This window comes from Lasiosphaeria miniovina (genome assembly GCF_030549165.1).
Source record: "Lasiosphaeria miniovina strain SMH2392-1A chromosome Unknown B0T26scaffold_9, whole genome shotgun sequence".
NCBI classification, from domain to species: domain Eukaryota; kingdom Fungi; phylum Ascomycota; class Sordariomycetes; order Sordariales; family Lasiosphaeriaceae; genus Lasiosphaeria; species Lasiosphaeria miniovina.
Window position 1 is genome coordinate 619,010 of NW_026848228.1, and position 19,109 is coordinate 638,118.

Below are 19,109 nucleotides of genomic sequence, written 5' to 3' on the forward strand. Positions count from 1 at the left end.
AGGCCTTTCAGTAGAGCACCTTCTCCTCCCAGACAGGGGGTCTAGTAGCCTCTCTGTCCCAGACGAGATGGCCCTTTTCGTCCAGCTCGCAGCCCTCATCCGTGATGGGAATCACTTTGCTCGTGTGGGCAATCTCCTGCTTGGAGACGCCGGCGGCGTCCTCGGGGATCCAGAGCAGCGGAGTGGGCGATGTGGCTGCCGGCGGATAGTAGGCATTTTTGTGAACCGCCTCAGTGTACGCATCGATAGAGAAGCCTCGGGGCACAAGTTCACGAAGCGTCTCGTAGTTGGAGTAGATCCAGGGCTTCAGGAACTTCAGGAAGAAGTTTGGCTTCTTGGCAGCCGCCTTTGACGTAGCAGGGTTGGATGCAGCAAGGGCGATCTCATTGTTCTGGGCCGCACCATGCCCAGAGATGACCTTCTCTGCGTCGTGATTGGAGCTCGGACCCGGGCCCACGCCGCCAACCTCGGGGTCGAGGAGTCTGGTCTCCTCTTCTGCCAGCAGCGATAGCGGCAAGTTGTAGAGCAAAGGATCCAAAGCACTATTGAGGCTGATGTGGAACAGGACGGTGAAGACTAAGAAAACTACCATGAGTATCAGGGGGCCTGGCGCCACGGATGCGCCAAACAACCCAATCATGACTATCTCGCCCAGATAAATGCCTGTGAAGAGCTGCTTAATGGCACGGGGGTAGATGAGGCCACGTGTGTCGACCTTGGTGTCGGTGACAAAGAAGACGTTATACCGCCACGCAAGGTAGAAGAGGCTCATGCCGATCGTAGCCCAGCCGAGCATGAGGGGAGCGATGCCTGCATAGGTGATGGCTAAGAGTTGTCAGTTAAAAGGTGCAAGGTATGAACTGAGAGTTTGTGGATACTCACCAATAACAGCAATGTTGGTATACACCGGGAGGGTGCTGCCCCAAGAGATGGCGCTGAGGTTCGACCACTTGCTGTAGAGCGCACGAGGGGTTCCGGAAAGATACTTGTAGAGGAGGTTGAAGACGACGAAACCAACAACCTGGGTGAGAACACCGGTCGCAATGGTGAGGCCCTGGACGATAAAGTACGAGATGTAGAAGTTGGACGACTTGGGAAGGTTGCTGGCCAGGATAGTGGTGGCGCTGGCCGGATTGTCGGCAATCTGCTTCGCAACTGCAGAAGCAGACGACGACACGGTGGTGACCAAGAAGACCTGGATGACCTGGAAGGCGAAGTATGTGTTTTGCGTGAAAAGCTCAACTCGCGAGAGCGAGGGTTCTCCGGATAGCCGAGCACACACTGTGCTTCATTAGTAAACAGCATTAAACTGCACATGTAAGAGGCTTGAACGTACGGCGCATAATGATAGGCACGAAGGACATCAATATCGAAAGAGCCACCGAAGGCAGGAGGCCGGTGACAACGCCCATGATGACCTATTTTCAACGCTACGTTAGTTCCATTCTACTGGCAATTGCCACAAACACAGCAGAGGCCACTTACAGTTGGGATCTTGGTGAGCCAGGTAAGGAAGGAAATGGTCTCGAGATAGGGGACATTGCTGATGATGCCGACAACCGCGACTGGGATGGCCCAGAAGATGATCATGGCCGAAACGAAGCCGTAGACTGCATAGCGACGAATGACCTTTTGCCACCACGGGATGGCGAGCGACTTCCAGATGACCTCGTCGGGGCGGATGCCGATGTACTTGGGCGTCATGTGGAGCCCTTGGTGGTGGGCAAGAATCTGGGCGGCGCCCTCGGCGTCGGCCTGCGATCTAAACTCGACGAAGACGCCCGGAATCTTCTTGTAACCTCCGGATTGGTATTTGGCCTGAGCAGCCTCGACCTTGGGGATCAGACGCTCGAGCTCAGTGCGGCACCAGTTGATCGAGTCGACCTTCTTGCCCACCAGACCCAGAAGGCCAAGGCGGTGCGCCGGACGCTTCTTGTCGGGAACCCAGCGCGCAGCGATGCTGCCAGACTCGGCGTCACCGGGTGCAATGGCCTTGTCGGCGCTGTCGGGACTAGCACCCTTTTTGAGAGCCTTCTGGCGTGTCTTGTTGGCGAGCTTGATCAACTTGACCTCGGACTTCTCGAGGCGGAATGCCGTCTTATCGCGCTCCTTGACAAGATCATCGACTTCCTTTGTGTCGCTCGTGATCCAGACGTTCTTAACCGTCTGGCCGAAGACTTTTCGCAGTTTGGCCTCATCTAGGTACGGGGCCGGGACCGACGTGAACAGGACAGTGCGGGACGAGATGCGGTCGGCATAGAGGGGGCTCAGGAGGAAGGCTTGGCGCAGATTGATGTAGTAGATGCACTCGCGCATGATCAGGTACATGATGAAGCCGAAGTAGAGCCAGCAGATAAAGACATGGGCATAGTAGCGAGCATGGTTGTCCTTGCCAATGTTGCCGTAGGTGAGAATATCGAGCTGTTGCTGGCCGCCGCCGCCCGTGGCATTAACGGGGAAAAGTACAGGCCAGGTGATGCAGCAGCCCACGAAGCAGATGATGACCGTCATGCGCAGGTAACGGAGAAAGAGATATGCATCAAGCGACTGGTGCTGTAGGGCGTACAGGTCGGGAATCTTCCAAAACGTGCCAAACCAGTTGAAGAGGCCATTGGGCAAGGCCGGCGAGCGTTCACTACATGGTGAATCAGGGATAAGCACAAGCAACCAAGGGCATCCCGGGGGAGAGATGGAGGAGAGCTGCTTACTTCTCTTTCAGACTCCCGAGATAAGTTCTGGGGGCATAGTAGCGCCTCTGGCTCCTTCGCAGGACCAAGAAGATGGCTAGATAGACGGCCGAGATGGCAGCAACGGGCGCCAATGTCGAGACGAGGCCTGGAGGTTGGGAGTGGTCAGTGTCTGGGGCAGGGCAAGGCAAGGACGTTACTCACCCGACAGCGAATTCGACGTTGGGGGATCCGTCGTGGTGCCATTGTTGTTGCTCATGTTTGCGGACTTGCAGCTTCGCTGCTTCGAATAGCCGGGGAGGCTCGATTATCCGAAGATTAGCGCTCACAGCGAGCTATGAGGCCGTCGATGGGCGTTCCTACTCCTGCTCCTGCTTCCTGTGCTGCTAAGACGGAAGAGCGTCGTGAGAAGGTTGGTTCAAGTCAAGATGACACGGAAGAATCCAGAGGAGCCCGGGAATGGATAAGTGCTGGGCCCGGGGTTGGTCATGTAATTGCACTAATTGTAGTGGACTTGTACAAAACAAGGCCAGCGCCAGCAGAAGCAAGAACCTGGAAAGGGAGAAACACGGCAGGGTTTACCCACCACGAACGCTCTACACGTGGAGCTAGTGCCGGTAGGAAAGCGCGATGGTGGTCTGGCGGTGGGCCTCTTCCGTAGAGCTTGGGCCGCGAGCTAAACCGTAACCTCCTATTTAGCTCAAACGCGTGGATCGAGATAGGCCTCGGCGATATGAGGGAGGAGCTCTTAAGAGCCAGTTCAAGGTGGGTAGGTGGGCGTGCGTGAGGGCCAGAGACGCTTTTTATCATGGAGCTACGACACCTCCCGCACCACATCTCACTAAAGCTCCTGGCGCCTGCATTTTGTCCTTTGCTGTACAATGTACCGCGCCAGGGCAGCTTGGGCGGTTTGACGACCATCAAAATCTTAGGCGACGCTAGCCTTTAGCGTGGGAGCGAAGCTTTGTGCATTGCACCGTGTTTCTGCCCACTCACACCCCACGCCTGGCTGGCAATGACGCAACTCGTTTCCAATCTGGACGTCGAGCCAAGCGCGCTGCGGAGTGCCCCTCCCAAAGCCAAGTCCAAGACCCTGGCCCTCCCATCCAAAGTTCTTCGGCTCTCACCAGCAGCTGCCCACCAGTGGGCCACCTGCAAATTTCAGCGGCCCCGCAATATCGAGCTCTCGGCGTTGATGAGGTACCCCCCTGAAAGGAGAGAAGAGCGAAAAATCCTGGCTTTCCCTGCATGGGGTTGCAGTTGCAGTGTGCACGCTTAAAGGTACGGGGCCGGACACTAAACCTGCCTAGCACGACTGGGGGTGCGTCGATCTCATTGAGCCTCTTCTCGTGTGCCGCTTCCTGTTTCCAATCCATGTTGTGCATCTTCTTCGACAGGCATCGTGGGCTGGCTTTCAGCGTCGTCCGGCAAAAGACAATCATGATAAGGCATGTATCTACCGCGAGCTCGGGTTGAAGTGCGTTCATGTTCACGGCGACGGCAGCACTGCTTGCTGTCTGCACTGCATGATAAGGCGAGGGGACGGAGAGGAGCGATTTGTCTAGCGATGCAAGCCATCGAAGGACTGGAGACAATGTCTCAGAAGCCAACTTCCTCACCGCTTGGCGCTAGGCCGTCTTGAGTAATCGCACACAACAACCTCCAACCTGGAACCCCGTCGTCAATAATTCGCCTAGGCAATGTACGGACTAGACAGCGAGACAACGAGAGCTCAGGTTCAGCAGCTGTGTGCGCTGTGCGCTGTCACAGACTCACTCACAGCTGTGTTCTGCCGCCTGCGCATCCACATTGTCCGCACTCCTTCCGAGATAAGGTACCTTAGGGTCTGCAGCCCCGGGTCTGGACTCTGGAGACAACGCTCCTGCCCTACGATATCTTCCCGAGAACTCGGCGCATCCATCTGAGATCAAGATGCTCTGACCAGGGAAGCAGCTGGTGTTGTCGGGGTCCCGAGGCCGTGCTACCAGCTCCCGTCGTCCACCCACAGCCGACATGTGGTCGCCACTTTCAGCTGCCTTGGTCGGATCAAGCCACCATGGCACGCATATCCGTTCCGCAGGCCCAAAAGTCAATTAACGTAACACCAAACAACATTCTTGCGCCACTCTAATCCATCGCAGCACTAACTAAACGGGAAACTATCTAGGTACGAAGTACGCAGCACATCGCTGGCCCGGGACATCTAGTCCGACGACCTGAACTGGCGTGGGCTTTGCGTCCTGAAGTCGGTGGCATGTTTCTTTCCTACCTTTTTCTCGAATTTTCCACTCTCCTCCTCCCTCTCAAGATAATGCAATAATGGTTGGACGAACTCGCTTGCTGCCAAACTTGTCAGCCTCTCAAACCTGCCATCGACCTAGAGCCTACCAATGAAGGACAACTGACCGGCAGATGAAGCGCTCCCTTGCACCCTCTGTATGCCGCGCCGTGCCTTGCAACCCAAGCGGGAACCGCCCGAAGCGATTCAAACTTGGACGCGGAGAAACCCCAATCGGCCAGCCAGCAAAGGGCCGTGGCCCGTGGCAATTGGCTCGATTGGCGTGGGGCCTTGATTTTTGCGGCGCAGCGCGTCGGTGATTTGATTACGATCCATGGATGACGTTCCAGACCGCACTCCCGTCTCTGGGACTGGGGCGACCCCTCAAGCCCGCACCCATTCATTCAGCTGCCCAGGGCTTTGGGCGCGTCCGTGCCAGGCGGAGGCCTAAGGATTCCAATTCGTCAACCTGTGGGGTCCAGTGCATTACGCTAATGCCTCTGAAAACCCTCGTGACAATGTGCAGTCAGTACGGAATACGGATCGCAGAGTGTTTTTTGCGAGCATGTTTGTTGTTGCTGCCCAGCGACCAAACTGCAGCGAGTGTGCCGCTCTTTCGGCGCGCCCGACAATTAATTGGTGATGCATCAAGAGAGACGAGACTCGCTACGAGTATGGGTGCATTGAGACTCGACCTTAGTCGCACATTACAAAGTACCTTGGGGTTAGGTATGGTGATTGCGGAATACAACAGAGCTTCTTCGTTCTTCAGCGAGATTCAGAGCTTCAGATTAAACCACAAACGCAAATGTTCGAGAGCCCTTGAGACCGAGACAAGAAAGCGGCCCTGTGTTTGCTTGGGAAATTACCGATGGCATCACCAGTCTGAGGCATCCAACCGACGAGCTTCGGTGGCCGGCCGGAACAAAGCTGTACGGACACAGGACCGCGTCTTTGTTTCGCTCGCCTTCAAGTCGTCATCTTATGTTCCGTTTCGGGAAATCTGCAACTTGTATCCGTGACCCATCGGGGACACACAAGGAAGACACAAGGGAATACGAATACAAGTACAGGCGTAGCGAGAATACCAGAACCTATGGCGGCTACTCGGCCTCGGCCGCTGGTTCCGTCGACAGAGGACTTACGAGAAGCGTCTTGTTCTTTGTCAAGATGCTCGGGCGGGTAGCCCCTTGTGCTGGAATGCTGGTATGCTGGTGAACAATGAAGCATTCCACCTCACTTAACGGCCGAATCTGTGAAAACTAGAACATAGTACGGAAGTTTAATCATGGCTTACCACCAGAACTTCCTTTTGACCCTCGCCTCCTTGCGTTTCCCTCCTAAAACAGCCTCGTTGTGATAGAGACAACACCATTAGCACGCGCATTGCTTTCACGTCATTGCAAACATGGCTTCCGCTGCGGTCTCGGGGATGACGGGGAGAAGAGTGCCGCCTCATCTGGCAGAGCACGAAGACGACGAGGACGCCGTGCAGAGGGGCTACGTCAAGGGCACGGATTTCTCGCTGCCCTACTCGTCGCAGTGGTCGCGGGTGCACGACTCGGAGGTCAGGGAGGGCCTGCTGCGCCACGTGAACTGCGGCTATCTCTCGACGCACGGGGTGCCACCGACGCTGCTCGCGCTCAAGCAGCACGCCCAGTCGCTGTGCGTGCTCATCCACGCGCTCAACCCGACGCTGCGGTCGGCCGAGATCATGACGGGTGACCCCACGGAGAGGCCACGGCGTAATCAGAACCCCGAGCTGGCGCCCGTCGAAGACCTCATGGCCATCAAGTACGAGCGCAACGACGCCTTCGACTTCCTCGTCGACCTGACGGTGCCGTACCACAACGACGACCCGAACCACAACAAGCCGCTCAACGGCCTCGTCAACGAAGTGCGCAGCCGCCACGAGGCCTACGGCACCAGCTACCACTGCGCGCTCGCCGAGACGACGGCGCGCCGCCCCGGCGAGGCGCAGAAGCCCTACGCCAACCTCCATAGCCTGATCATGCACGCCAACGCGTGCCTGGAGCGGCTGGACCACGAGCTCAGCAGCACGGGCGGGCTGCTGAGCCTGCTGCCGGCGAACAACTCCACCGAGCACGACAGCAAAGAGCTCAAGAAGGCGCGCAGCAGCATCCTCGGCTCGTACCTGCACTGGGCGCAGCTGCTGGTGGGCCGCATGCACGACCTGGAGCGGGCGTACGGCAACGCGCTCGACGCGCTGGCGGGCGAGGCGGCCATCCCGCACCAGTACCTCGGGGCGCTGGGGCCGGACGGGCGGTCGGGCCGCGAGATCGCGTACCCGCAGGACCGGTGGGTGCTGGTCAACGCCGGCGACGACGTCTTCGACCACGTGCACAGCATCCTCGACCGGCAGGAGGCGCTAGTGCAGGCCAAGGAGGAGGTGTGGCGGCGCAACGGCGCGTCGGGCGACCACGCGTGGTCTCTGGGCCGCGACGGCAAGGGCCGCGACTACGCCCGCGGCCTCGTGCCCGTCAACATCATGACGCGCTACTACCGGCTGGCGGGCCAGGGCCGCAACACGCTGTTCGTGCTGCCGGCGTGGGGCCACCACCCGGGCACGGCGCACACGCGCGAGACTGAGGACCAGCCAACAATAGTCTCGTCGGCGCAGCCGCGGTTCCCGGCGCGAGCGACGGAGCTCGAGAAGCGGTACGACAGCCGCATCGCCGAGGCGCAAAAGGCCGAGGCCGAGAACGCGTCCCTGCGTAGCCGCGCGCACCGGGCGCGCGCGCAGATCGAGACCCTGACGGAACAGAACCGCCAGCTGGCGCTTACGCGCGACTCGCTCATGCTCGCCACGGGCCGCGACGCCGCCCAGCTCGCCAACGACGCCCACGCCCTGCGCCAGCGCGCCCAGCGCGCCGAAGACGCCCTCCGCGACGCCCAGACCGCCCACGACATTGCTGCCACCGACCGCGACCGCCTCCACCGCCAGGTCGAGCAGCTCGTCGAGGAGGCCGCCACGCTGCGCGCCCGCCTGCGCGAGGCTCGCCCCGACGCGCCCGAGGTCGCCGTGTGAAAAGGTGTCCGCGGGCCGAGTGCCCTGTCTGTGCGAGACGGGGGCTCTAATTTCATTTTTTTTCTTCTTGTTTCATTTCATTCATGATTTTGGAGCGGTGCTCTGACGTTCGACGTTCCTTGTGCTTCCCCAGCGCCGGTGTAGGAGGGCAGCACGGGGCCGAGACAGCGAGCGACAGAGAGACAGTGACACCTGTCATCGGATGGCCATCCGGCCGTCGCACATGGGGGCCGGCGGTCGACGGTGCTGTTCATACTACGTATGCTTTGTACACCCGCACCGGCGCCCTCTCACTCTTCTCGGGTGGTAGCACCTGTTGCGGTATGTACGAGACAAATAAGACACTGTTGCTGATTTGTCTAATCAGGCACACTCATCAAACTGATGGTTCTTGTGTCTGCCTGTTCGGCGTGACTTGCTTGCTCGGTCTGTACTTTCAACATTTGCCGTGTGCACCCTGATTCAGATCGGTGGCGGCAGCCCGAAGCGAGCTGAGGAGTGACAAGATCTGATGAGTGACTAACCGTATGATGAATGACAGGCCGCTTGGGAATGGATTGGGGTTGGTGGTGGCGATCCGTTCGGTGACTCGGTGGCACTCACGACAAGCAAGCCATTGGGGCCTGATGGCGTGTTGCCCCAGCAACAATCGCCAGCGCACAGCACTAACAGCCGTGCGCAGCCGCCCAGACTTGAACGGATCCGGCCAAAACCACGCCATATTCGTGCATGCGCGCAGCCTATCGCGACCGATTTGGCCAATCCAGAGCGGCGTTGCTTCTGCAGGACTGGACTTGCACGGTGGCACCCAGTTTAGCGGTGGGCGCGTGCTCCAAACGCGAGAGGAGAGAGGCCAGGCCATGGGTTGACGTTTGTTGACATTCGCCGCCCCTCTCCTCTCTTTTCCCCCAGATTGACCGATTCGATTTGATTGCGCAACCGTGCTGCTGCGTTTTCGCTCGCCTCTGCATCTTGCACTCATTTGCTTGCATTTGCACTTGCACTTGGCTTGATGCCAGCTCACCGTTGACGTGCAGCCCTTACCTATATGTCGATGCTCTATGGTCGTTAACAGCTTCCCCCCCGCTATCCATCGCCGATTCTTCTCAACAACAGCAGCAGCAGCAGCAGCAGCCAGCTTCGTGTCGGTGTGGGGTTCGTTTGCTTGATATTTACCCCCCCTAACATTATTATCTCGTATTCCTTGTTTGCTTTGCCGTTTGCCCTGCTTGCCCTGGGACGAACCAGTGGAGTGAGATCGGAAACAGACAGACAGTCCAGTCAGTGGCTGTTTGGCCCATCAGTCGCACCGACAAGAGCAGCCAGCAAAGCAAGCAATCAACATGATGCATCCGCTCTGACGACACCGACCACAAACCGCGGCCTTGTTTTCCCCACCACGCCACGACAGCAAACGAAACGCAGCAGCCGGCTGCCCCTGGTTGTTTCCTTTTTGTTTTTGCTTTCTGTTTTCCCCCAGTCCCAAATGCTGGAGCCGATTGGGCCCGCCCTCTCCGCTGGGCCGGGGCGGCCCCTGTCGCCGTCACGGTCCACAGCGTCAGCAGCACCACGGCCAGCAGCAAGTATCCGCCGGCCCGCTGCATGGGTGGTGGCGGCGGCGGCCCTGGCGCTCGCAGGACTGACACGAGCGGCGGCTCCGGCCGTGGCGCTGCCGTACGTGCCGACGTCGGTACTCTTCTCCGAATCGGCCGGCGACGTGGCCTACGTCTTCAACCCCAACGGCACGGCGGTCGACCTGCTGGCGCTTAACGTCTCGAACACGCTGGGTGCCGGCTCGGCGGGCGCCCCCAAAACGCTGTCGTCGGGCCTGCCCTTCCTCCCTGCCGGCCGCCACACAGCCTTCACGCCGTCGCTGCTCGACAACGGCACCCTCGCCGTACTCGCGGGCGACTGCGCTGACGCCACCAATGCCTCGCTGTGGACCTTCGCGCCGCCCGCCGGCCCCTGGACCCAGCACGCCCTCGCGCCCAGCAGCGATTGGGACTACGGCCAGGGCGGGCCCTACTTCCTCGGCGGCAGCCTCAGCTTCTCGGCCCAGCTGGCCCCCGTCATGTCGGAGCCCGTGCTGTACGTCTACGGCGGCATGTGTCCGTCCGCCAACACCACCTCCACCACCGCGGCATCGTGGCAGTCGTCGGCTGTCTACTCCAACCGCATGCTGCGCGTGTCACCTCCGTCTCCGTCGTCGTCGTCGTCGTCGTCGTCGTCGTCGTCGTCGTCGTCGTCGTCGTTGGCTTCACAGCCAGCCCCCTTCACTGTCGACTACGCGCCCAGCGCAGGGCCGCCCATCGCCGAGGCCGGCTTCTCGTGGACCGCGCTCGCACCATCACTCTCAAACCGCTCCGGCATCGTCACGCAGCAGACCAGCCACGTGCTGCTGGGCGGCCACACGCAGCAGGCGTTCATCAACATGAGCACGGCCGCACTGTGGAGCCTGCCCGAGGAGTCGTGGACGTTTGTGTCTATCAAAGCCCCTCCCTCTTCTTCCAACAAGCCCGACCTCCTCCTGGCCAGCCGCCAACAAGATGCTGTTGCGTCCATCGACAGCCGCTCCGGCCACACGGCCGTGCTCAGCGCCGACGGCACCGCGCTAGTCGTCTTGGGGGGCTGGGTCGGCGACGTCTCGCAGCCCGCCGCCCCGCAGCTCGCCGTCGTGGACATCGGCGCCAGCTTTGACGACTGGCAGTGGCACGTCCCGCCGCAAGAGGCCCAGCCCAAAGGCCCGGGAATCTACGGCCACGGCGCCGCGCTGCTGCCGGGAAACGTCATGGTGGTCTATGGCGGGTTTGATATTGCGCCGCAGGCTGGGTCGGAGTCGGAGTCTGGGTCTGGTGGGAGCAGGAGGCGCCAGGCAGCGGAGAGCGGTGGTGGTGGTGGCGTGCGCATGTTTCTGAACATCACCTCGCTGACCTGGCTCGACAACTACACGAACCCGTCCTCCGTTGGCACGAAAAGCGGCGGCGGCAGCGGCGGTGGTAGTAGTCATGGCGGTGGTGGTGGCGATGGTGGCGGTTCCTCGTCAGGAGGCGACGGCGCACCAGCAGACTCTTCCTCTGGACCGTCCAAGCGGCTGCAGATCGGGCTGGGCGTGGGCCTCGGCGTAGGGCTCGCGGTGCTGCTGGCGCTGGTCGCTGGCGGCGTGTGCATGCGGCGGCGGCAGACGCGGCGGCGGGCGCAGCGCGACGCAGCCCTGCGCGGGCTGTCGCAGGGCGTCAACGGGTCGCTGCCGCGGCAGCACCGCCCTAGCGGAGAGTTTGGCGACGACGATGACGACGACGGTGACGGCGAGATGCTCGAGCGCGGCGGTATGCTGGGCCCGTGGAACGCCGCCTCGGCGCGTGACTGGTATACCGGCGGCCTAGACCCGTATGATGCCGGCACGGGGCGCCGGTCGCTGGGCTACGAGACGCTGCGCGGCGGCACCAAGTCCAGCCCGTCGCTGTATCTGCCAGCGAGTGTTGGTAATGGCGGCGGCAATGGGCCGTCGGTGCGGTCGCGCGCTGCGGCGCGCGGGCTGCACCAGCCGCCGCCTCCCGAGCCGCGGTCGGCGGCCGTCGGCTACGACTTCACGCCCCTGCGTTCGTCTAACCGCAACTTTGAGCCCATCTATGAAGAGGCCAACGAGGACGGCTTGGACGACGAGGGCGACCTGGGCGCCGGCGCCGGCCGCGATCCGCTGCTGCTGCACGGCGAGGGGAGTGGCAGCAATAACAACAACAGCAACAACAATGACGACCCGTTCCTGACACCAACGGAATCGGGCGCGCCCGGCCTCGGCGGCGGCTTCTTTGCCCTGCCCGCCAGCGATGGCAGCCGCACGCCCAGCCCCGAGGCGCGCCACCTCCATCACTCGGCAAAACCGCGCCAGGGCCAGGATCCCGAGGTGCAGGGCTGGGTGTCGGACGTCGACGCCGCGGACGCCGTGCTTACCGCTAAGATCAGCCGGCACGGGTCCACGACCACGACGCCGCCCGCGCGCGGCCAGGGGCAGGGGTCGCCCCCAGGTAACGGTGGTGGTGGCGGCGGGCGGACGTCGCCGAGCCGCCGGCCATCGACGTCAGCGCGGTCCTCGCGCTCAGCGAAGGCGCTCGCAGGGGCAGACGACGACGCGGCGGCGCGCACCGAGAGTAACCTGTCGGAGCGCAGCGCGTTCAGCTTTGCACCGCAGCAGCAATACCCCAGCACAGGAGCAGCAGCAGGGGGCGATGGCCGGCTGGGCAGCAGCAGCGGCAGCTCGGCGCACACGTTCAGCACGGCCAAGTCCAACTTTGCCACGCTGCAGGCCGAGGGCCCGGGACTCCTACTCCTACCGTCTACCACGCAGCCACAACAGCAACAACACAAAGCGGCGGCAGCGGCAGTAGCAAGCATCAGCCCGTCGCCCGACGAGGACTACGACTACGAATATCTCGAAGACGCGAACCAGCAGCAGGAGCCGCAGGCGCCCGGCAGCCCGAGCAAGTCCAAGCCGCGGCGGTCGTGGTTCGGCAGCCTGCGGCGCGTGTTCAGCGGCGGCACTGCCACCAACAGCAGCGCGGGCAGCGGGTCGCCGCCAGCGTCGAGCCGCGGCGGCAGCCCGACGCTGCTGGGCGGTGGCGGTGGCGGAGGGTCATCCGACTACGAGGCACACCACCGGCTGCTGGGGCTGGGCGGTGGCGGCGGGGTGCTGCTGCGGCGCAAGCAGGGGCGCGAGGCGTGGGACGCGTCGTCTCCGTCTGCTGGCGGTGTGTCTGCGTCTCTGTCTCCGGGGCCAGCCGGCGAGCGGGTCGGCGACGACGAGTGGGACATTGAGCGAGCCGTCGAGCAGCGGCTGGTGCAGGTCATGTTCACGGTGCCCAAGGAGCGGCTGCGCGTGGTCAACGCCGACGACGGTGACGCGGGTGTCGATGAGGAGATGGAGGCCGTCGTCGTGAGTCCTGGCGACGACGACTACGATGACGATGACGATGAGGAGGAGGACTACTACCGGCAGAGATATGATGATGATGGCGGCGGAGACGAAGGGGGTCTGACGCCGCCGCCGCTGCAGGTCTGGCCACGGCAAGTCGACCCGCAGGACACAGAGACTGGCGCGGAGGCAGGCAAGGGCAAGGAGCGAGACGAGCCACAGGGCACCACCGCCGCCGCCGCAGAAGCAGAAGCAAAAGCAGCAGGCGGCGGCATGGCGCTGTCGCCGGACTCGGGGTCGCTGCGCACGGCGTCCATCACCACGACGGCTACAGCGGCCACGCTCAACACGGCCGAGGCCGTTAAGCTGCAGAGGCCCTCCGCGCGCACCCGCGTGCTCGAGATGGTCGAGAGCATCGAGTCCCGCAGCACCGACAGCAGCCCCTGCCCGAGCCCGACGAGGGCGTGATCAGTCCCGTGTCATCCATGATACCCCCTGGGAGGGGCACACAGCGAGGGAAGGGGAGACGGGGCGACATTTTTCGGTCTTGTTTTTATTTTGGGGAAAAGGGGTGTTTTGGTTTTTGGGTTCTGGCTTTGGTTGTTTCCCGGTGTATATATTTCCTCTTTCTTCGTTTAGGCCATGTGCTTGGTTTCTGATGTCCATATTTACCTATCACTTATTTAACGCTTTTTCTTTCGGCCAAACATGCTTGTCAACAATAACAACATGCGCCCTTGTGTTTTGTAGAAAATGTCCAAAGTTCTGCCGCCCAACACCAACCCAAACAAAAACCTTCTGCAAAAACTGCTCACATATCGTCCACAATATGCAAGCGCAGTCCTTAAACGCCATCCTCGGGAATGCCAAAGCTTGACATCCGTCAAGACAAATCCAGCACGTGCACCACATATTACGCAGTCAACACATACGCACTGACGCTCGCCGCAACGCCACATACACATGAAAAGATGCACAGGGCGTGAGGGGAAACGGAGAAAGGGGGGAGGGTTGCGCTCGGGACTCCCTCCGCGATAGCGTGCGGCGAGGCCCGGGGACTCGAGCACGCGTGCCTCACGAGCACGTCTGTCCGCCGCACGCCGCAAGTCAATCCAATTCTCAACTTTTTTATTTCCCGATGGCACAACGTCATATGTCGATCCTTTTCCCCTTTTTTTCTCTTCTGCCGAGATTACCGATGACGTCTGTGGACGGACGGGCCAGCGAGGACGGGCACGGGCACTGTTCCGTTACTCCGTACACACCACGGACCGAGATCGCTTACGGATACTGAATGAAGTAGGTTCCCCGCTCACGCCGCGCCGATCGCCATCTCTCTCCCCGCGCCGCGCCCGATCCCGGCAGCGAAACTGAAACGGGATCGGCGGCGCTAGGCCAGTCGATGCCTCTCTTTCCACAAAGCCAAACCCGCGATTTTACCGAGTCACGGAGTCACGGGGTTGTATTTGTCTGGCCATACGCTTGTCATCTGGATCCAGACATGCTTCACGGACTTATTACTGGCTGCGGCCTAGGTATTTGTAAACACACTCCGTGTGCATGTACACCGCATAGCATGGAGTAGGGTCCCCGCACAGCCTGCTGCCGTAAAGCCGCAAAATCCACAACGCGCTATCCTCGGCAGCCCATCATCACCGGGCATAGACACCGTCTCTCGCGCGTGTGTGCGCGTAGATGGACGGCTATGCGTCGTACAGTGGTCCAGGTGTCTTTGTTGGCACAGAATGCGTGTTGCACACAGCAAGTGACAGAGTGTGTGTGTGCCCTGGGGCTAACTTTGCGATGAACATAAAGTAGCTGACGGCTTGTCTTGTCGGAGCTCAGAAGTGCGAGATTGTACGTAGTATATATTCACCGTATAGTAATTCGGTCGTGTATATATCCAGGTGCTCCCTGTCTCTTGTGCCCGGACGACGAGCTGAGCAGCTGTCATTTTTAAGACCTTGTGTTCTGTTCTGGCCTCAGCGAGACATGAGGAACCGGGCCGCCAGACCCTGAATGCCTTTAATGTGGCAAATGCCTAGGGTTCGAAGAGATCAGTGCAAAAAAGAGGATGACGGTTTCTGTAGTTCCATGTCACCACCATCCTCGGTTAGTCAGTCCGTCGGTCAAGTCACTGTCAGCCTCCCGCAAGTGCTGTGAAAGACGGAATAAAAAGGAAAAAGGTGTCAGCCCAAACCAGCCCACGAAAAAAGAGACCACAGCTTGGCGACAGACCACTTTTGGTTGCCGTGCATCAAGCAGTGCTGCGAGAGAGAGAGAGTAAACATTGCCTGCTTGGGTGAAACACACCGAACGGACGAGCAGAGGCCCCAAAGGTTCCTCCCCGTCTTGTTTTCTTTTCTCCTTGCTCCGGCACCCAAAACAGGAAGCTGCTGGCGCCCTTTACTGTGCAACTCGAACACGACATGAGGAGTGGATAGGGTAACCTGGGCAGTCAGTATCACTTTTCACACGCGCGCGTTGATGTTGTTGTTCTATCTACGGAGACCTCCCACCTGCACTACAGTTCGGGACGTAAAATGTTCGGATACGGGTGGTGCTCTCTAGCCACTCGACTAGAAGCAACAGACACACACCGCCTGTAGAGAAAGGGCTGGGTGGGGCTCTGCGAAATGTCAGACATCTTAAATTCGTCCTCAGGCTGCGACTGCTCTGATTTGCCTAACTGGCGACCAAGGAACGAAGCTATTGGCGCTTGCGCGCTGCCGACATCGAGAGCGATTGATTTAATAGCGTGCCCGCCTTGGCCTGGCGTCGTTCGTCAATCGTTATCCGGAGGAAAGGCACCGAGCAAAAAGGTCAAGGCGTCTTTATCTCTTGGGGATTGGGATTAGGATCAAGCTTTCTCTGGCCTTGGCTCTCCTCTTCGTCAAACAGCCGCCATATAATAAAACGGTCGTGGCCTTATCAGGACGCATTAATGCCAGTCTGCTTTCCCCCCAAAAGAAAACCTACAGCGCCGGGAGAATCCCACCCTATTATTTAGATAGCATGGATGATGAATCCGTCCCCGACTCTGGAACCACAGGCCAAGGCAGATCGCAGGCCAAGCATAGGCAAAAATCCATACATTGGGGCCCTCGCATTTGGCGGGGCCCCTGTCCATCGAACTCCTTGTATGCGTTACTCCGTAAACTTGGTTCGAACGATGGGCAATGGGATGAGGGGCCGTGCGGGAAACGAAACTATGGAAACCTTGGCCAGAGATGCAGTACTAAGGACTCGGAGACGAGATCAATTCCTTTTCATACAGCTCCCGCTCTTGTACTGCCCTGTCCCCGCGCTACCTAGGCAGGAGAGCACAAAGTTGGAGTCGCACATAAAGGGTTGCCTTGTCCTGATCTTCTGGAATCGGTCCTGATGGCGGGGCACTCACTATCGTGGGCGGTATCCGTCCCGATAGACTGTTCACAAGCAAATACGGAGCACTCCGTTCTGTCGCGGGACTTTGATTGGAGGTCTTGCCGGCCACCTCCAATGCCCTTTTCGGGATTCCAAGAGACTCTGGCTGGAGGCACGGCAGAGTATTCGCAAATGCCTTGCAATTGGCCTCGAGGCATTCCGTACAGACGGATCACGAACGAAGTCACCGACAGGGCCATCAGGTCCAGTCGCACAATAACTCCCAGAAGAGTACGGAGTACGTATGCACACGAGATGGAGGGGCGGGTGCCGGGTGCAATAGTCGGGGATATCTGTGCCGTTTCAGGCCCAGCTTGTCTTCGTATCACTCGAGTGTGCTTCGTGTCCGCTTGTCGACCTGACCGGACCGGCCGTCGTGGTGGTGGAGCTATTCACACCTCTTCCGTCCTGCGCAGCGATACGGACGGTAAAGCCCTATCACATGAGGCTCGTCGGTCTGGTCTGCAGACACTTCAAAGGCTCGTAGTTCGGCTGCTTGCCCCCTTTGATGCGTTGCATGGCCCGCTCACGCCACTGCTCATGCATGACGGTTATCAACCGCATTACCCAGTCCGCAGTTAGAAGGTATAGAGAAGACGATAAAGAATAGTTGTTGTCTCGGAGACATCGCGATGCTGTTCGTATTGGCATCCCGCCTGTAAGTGCTTGTCAAATAAGCAAGGCAATCGCCGAAATCTTCGGTAGGCCAAATTAATAAAATAGGCCATGCCAGGAAACCGCCCTCAAAAGAAGCAGCCGCTGAGCCGGTCGGCAATTGACCCCCTTACCTTGCAACAAACCCAAACAAGTAAAAGCTGGAGAAGGAGGAGAAACTGGCGCCGGCTCCTTGCCTCTGCATTAGTCCGGAATAGAGACTTGCAGCAGCAGTGCAGCTCGAGGTTTGGCGAGACCGAGCGAGACACAGGCTCTTAAGAGGCCAGGCCAGACCCGTCCGTGGCTTTTTGATTAGATCAACGGGCCACGCACGCGGGGGCGCATCCATCATCAATTGCTGCTCCATCGTCGATGGGCTTGGTGTACCGAGTACATAGGTGCAACACCGCTTGCCCCTCTCGAGTCCTATCGTAGAACCGGCTGTAGATGAACGAGTAGTGGTAGGTATCTCACCCGAACGTGCGGAGAAACTAGGTCTACGGATGCTGGTATCGAGGACTAAAATAGAGCATAATAAAGAGAAATATCCCTAAAACGAAAACGAAGACGGAAAAAGAAAATTAGGCTCGGGATTCGGGACGACACAGGCAAGTTGTTTGTAGGCGTGCGCGGCGGGGTGTGGCCGGCATGGGCGGGCGGTTTCGCTTTCTGCACCCTGCCGCCTGCGTGATTTCTTTAGAAACAGTTGCCATCTCAGGTGGGATTTATCTGTCAAGGAAGAGTTTGGCGGCTTGGCTGACGTCTACTAAGAAAGTCTGCCAGAAACGGCGGGGACACGCCAACCTCAACGAGACAAGAAGGCCGGGGGAGTTGATAACGGAGCGCAATTCCCTTCAAGGTCCGGTGGAGTGAGGGCCAGGCGGTCCGGGATGCTGAAAGTAAAATCGGGACGCTAATCCGCAAATGAGAGCGAGACAGTGGAGATTATGGGGCCTGCCCATGCTCCGATTGCAAACCCGCAAAAGGGTGGATTCCGTTAGGTTTCTCGCTGTTTTCGGCAGCGACGCTCTTCGTGGCACCAAAAGCCCCTATGCCAGGCCTGCCAGCCAGGCTTTTGTATCGAATGTGTCCGGGGAAAAGCAGCCAGTGGTCAAGCGGGTAGATCGCCTGAATCTTGATTGCCTGGAACATGCCGCTTGCTGCTTGCGAAAAGGGGGCGCCTGAGCGGGCAGCTGGCGCTGGGCGTTCTGCGGATTGACAACGCATTGGCAAAGAGACAAGAAACATGGCGGTGGAAATAAGACGCCCCCCCTGCTAGCTTTGGAGATCACTAGTGATCAAAAGTGAGCACTTCCATTTGTATGTACTTTGTATATCGTCGACCCGTATCGAGTAACGATGCGGCGTTATTCATACAGCCCAGCTAGCTGCCGAGCCCTCCATGTAAGGGGACAAAAGATGGATTCGTCTCTTTACTGTGTAAGAGACAGGAGCCGTGTCAGGCGTTGCTGGGTGCTGGAAACTTGCCTCGCCGCCTGCTAGACGCTGCCAACTCGTTTCAGCGTCTAAAATGTCGACTTTGCCCCAGAAACCTGGAAGCGTCCAAACTCCCGGCTCTTTGACGCTGCCGGTGCATGCCGTAGATGCCAATGTCAAGTCGGCCTGTATGCAAACGGAAAACAGAAAACTGGCAATTGGCCAGAATGTGAATGCCGTCTTTCACCTCTACTTTCCATCCGAGGTGGTTGGAAACCCTAATGGAAGTCTCCGGCGAGATGGAATATCGAGTCGCTGTTGCAGGTGGTTCGCCCCTGCCAACTGTGCCCCCCCCAACGCCGTGGCGTTGGTCTGGACAGGGCTCTAACAGTGACTCGCCTCACTGGCGTCTGCTTGTGACAGCCCCTGTGCTGTGCTGAACCCCTCAGGGCGTCCCCTCCCACCTTCCCAGCCTCTACGGATCCACCCTGCTACATAGTAGCTTTCCTTACTGGAGGTGTGATTACATTCGTGCAGTGTCAGCGAGATCTGACGCAGGCAATCTGGAAGCTCCCAACACTGACCCGACAACAGACGTCTTCTGGGCGGCTTCCACATCTCTCGGATCTGTCCATCCCCCTTGCCCTTGTCATCAAACTTGCGCCGCCT

The 19,109-nt window shown here is 59.5% G+C and overlaps 3 protein-coding genes across 3 annotated transcripts; 2 read left to right on the top strand and 1 right to left on the bottom strand.

Annotated features, from left to right (window-relative positions):
* Positions 1-7: 7 nt before the first annotated feature.
* On the bottom strand, positions 8-2,946 carry B0T26DRAFT_757750 (uncharacterized protein; the record flags this gene model as incomplete). The annotated part of the gene is made up of 6 exons (XM_060446297.1): positions 8-825; positions 883-1,281; positions 1,337-1,418; positions 1,486-2,635; positions 2,709-2,835; positions 2,892-2,946. 6 exons carry the CDS (start codon positions 2,944-2,946, stop codon positions 8-10), a joined length of 2,631 nt encoding a protein of 876 aa, XP_060289425.1.
* Positions 2,947-6,397: 3,451 nt separating this feature from the next.
* B0T26DRAFT_660322 (uncharacterized protein) lies at positions 6,398-8,014 on the top strand (the record flags this gene model as incomplete). Its single annotated transcript, XM_060439026.1, has 1 exon — positions 6,398-8,014. One exon carries the CDS (start codon positions 6,398-6,400, stop codon positions 8,012-8,014), a length of 1,617 nt encoding a protein of 538 aa, XP_060289426.1.
* A 1,486-nt stretch (positions 8,015-9,500) lies between these two features.
* On the top strand, positions 9,501-13,391 carry B0T26DRAFT_681874 (uncharacterized protein; the record flags this gene model as incomplete). Its single annotated transcript, XM_060440695.1, has 1 exon — positions 9,501-13,391. One exon carries the CDS (start codon positions 9,501-9,503, stop codon positions 13,389-13,391), a length of 3,891 nt encoding a protein of 1,296 aa, XP_060289427.1.
* Positions 13,392-19,109: the final 5,718 nt, after the last annotated feature.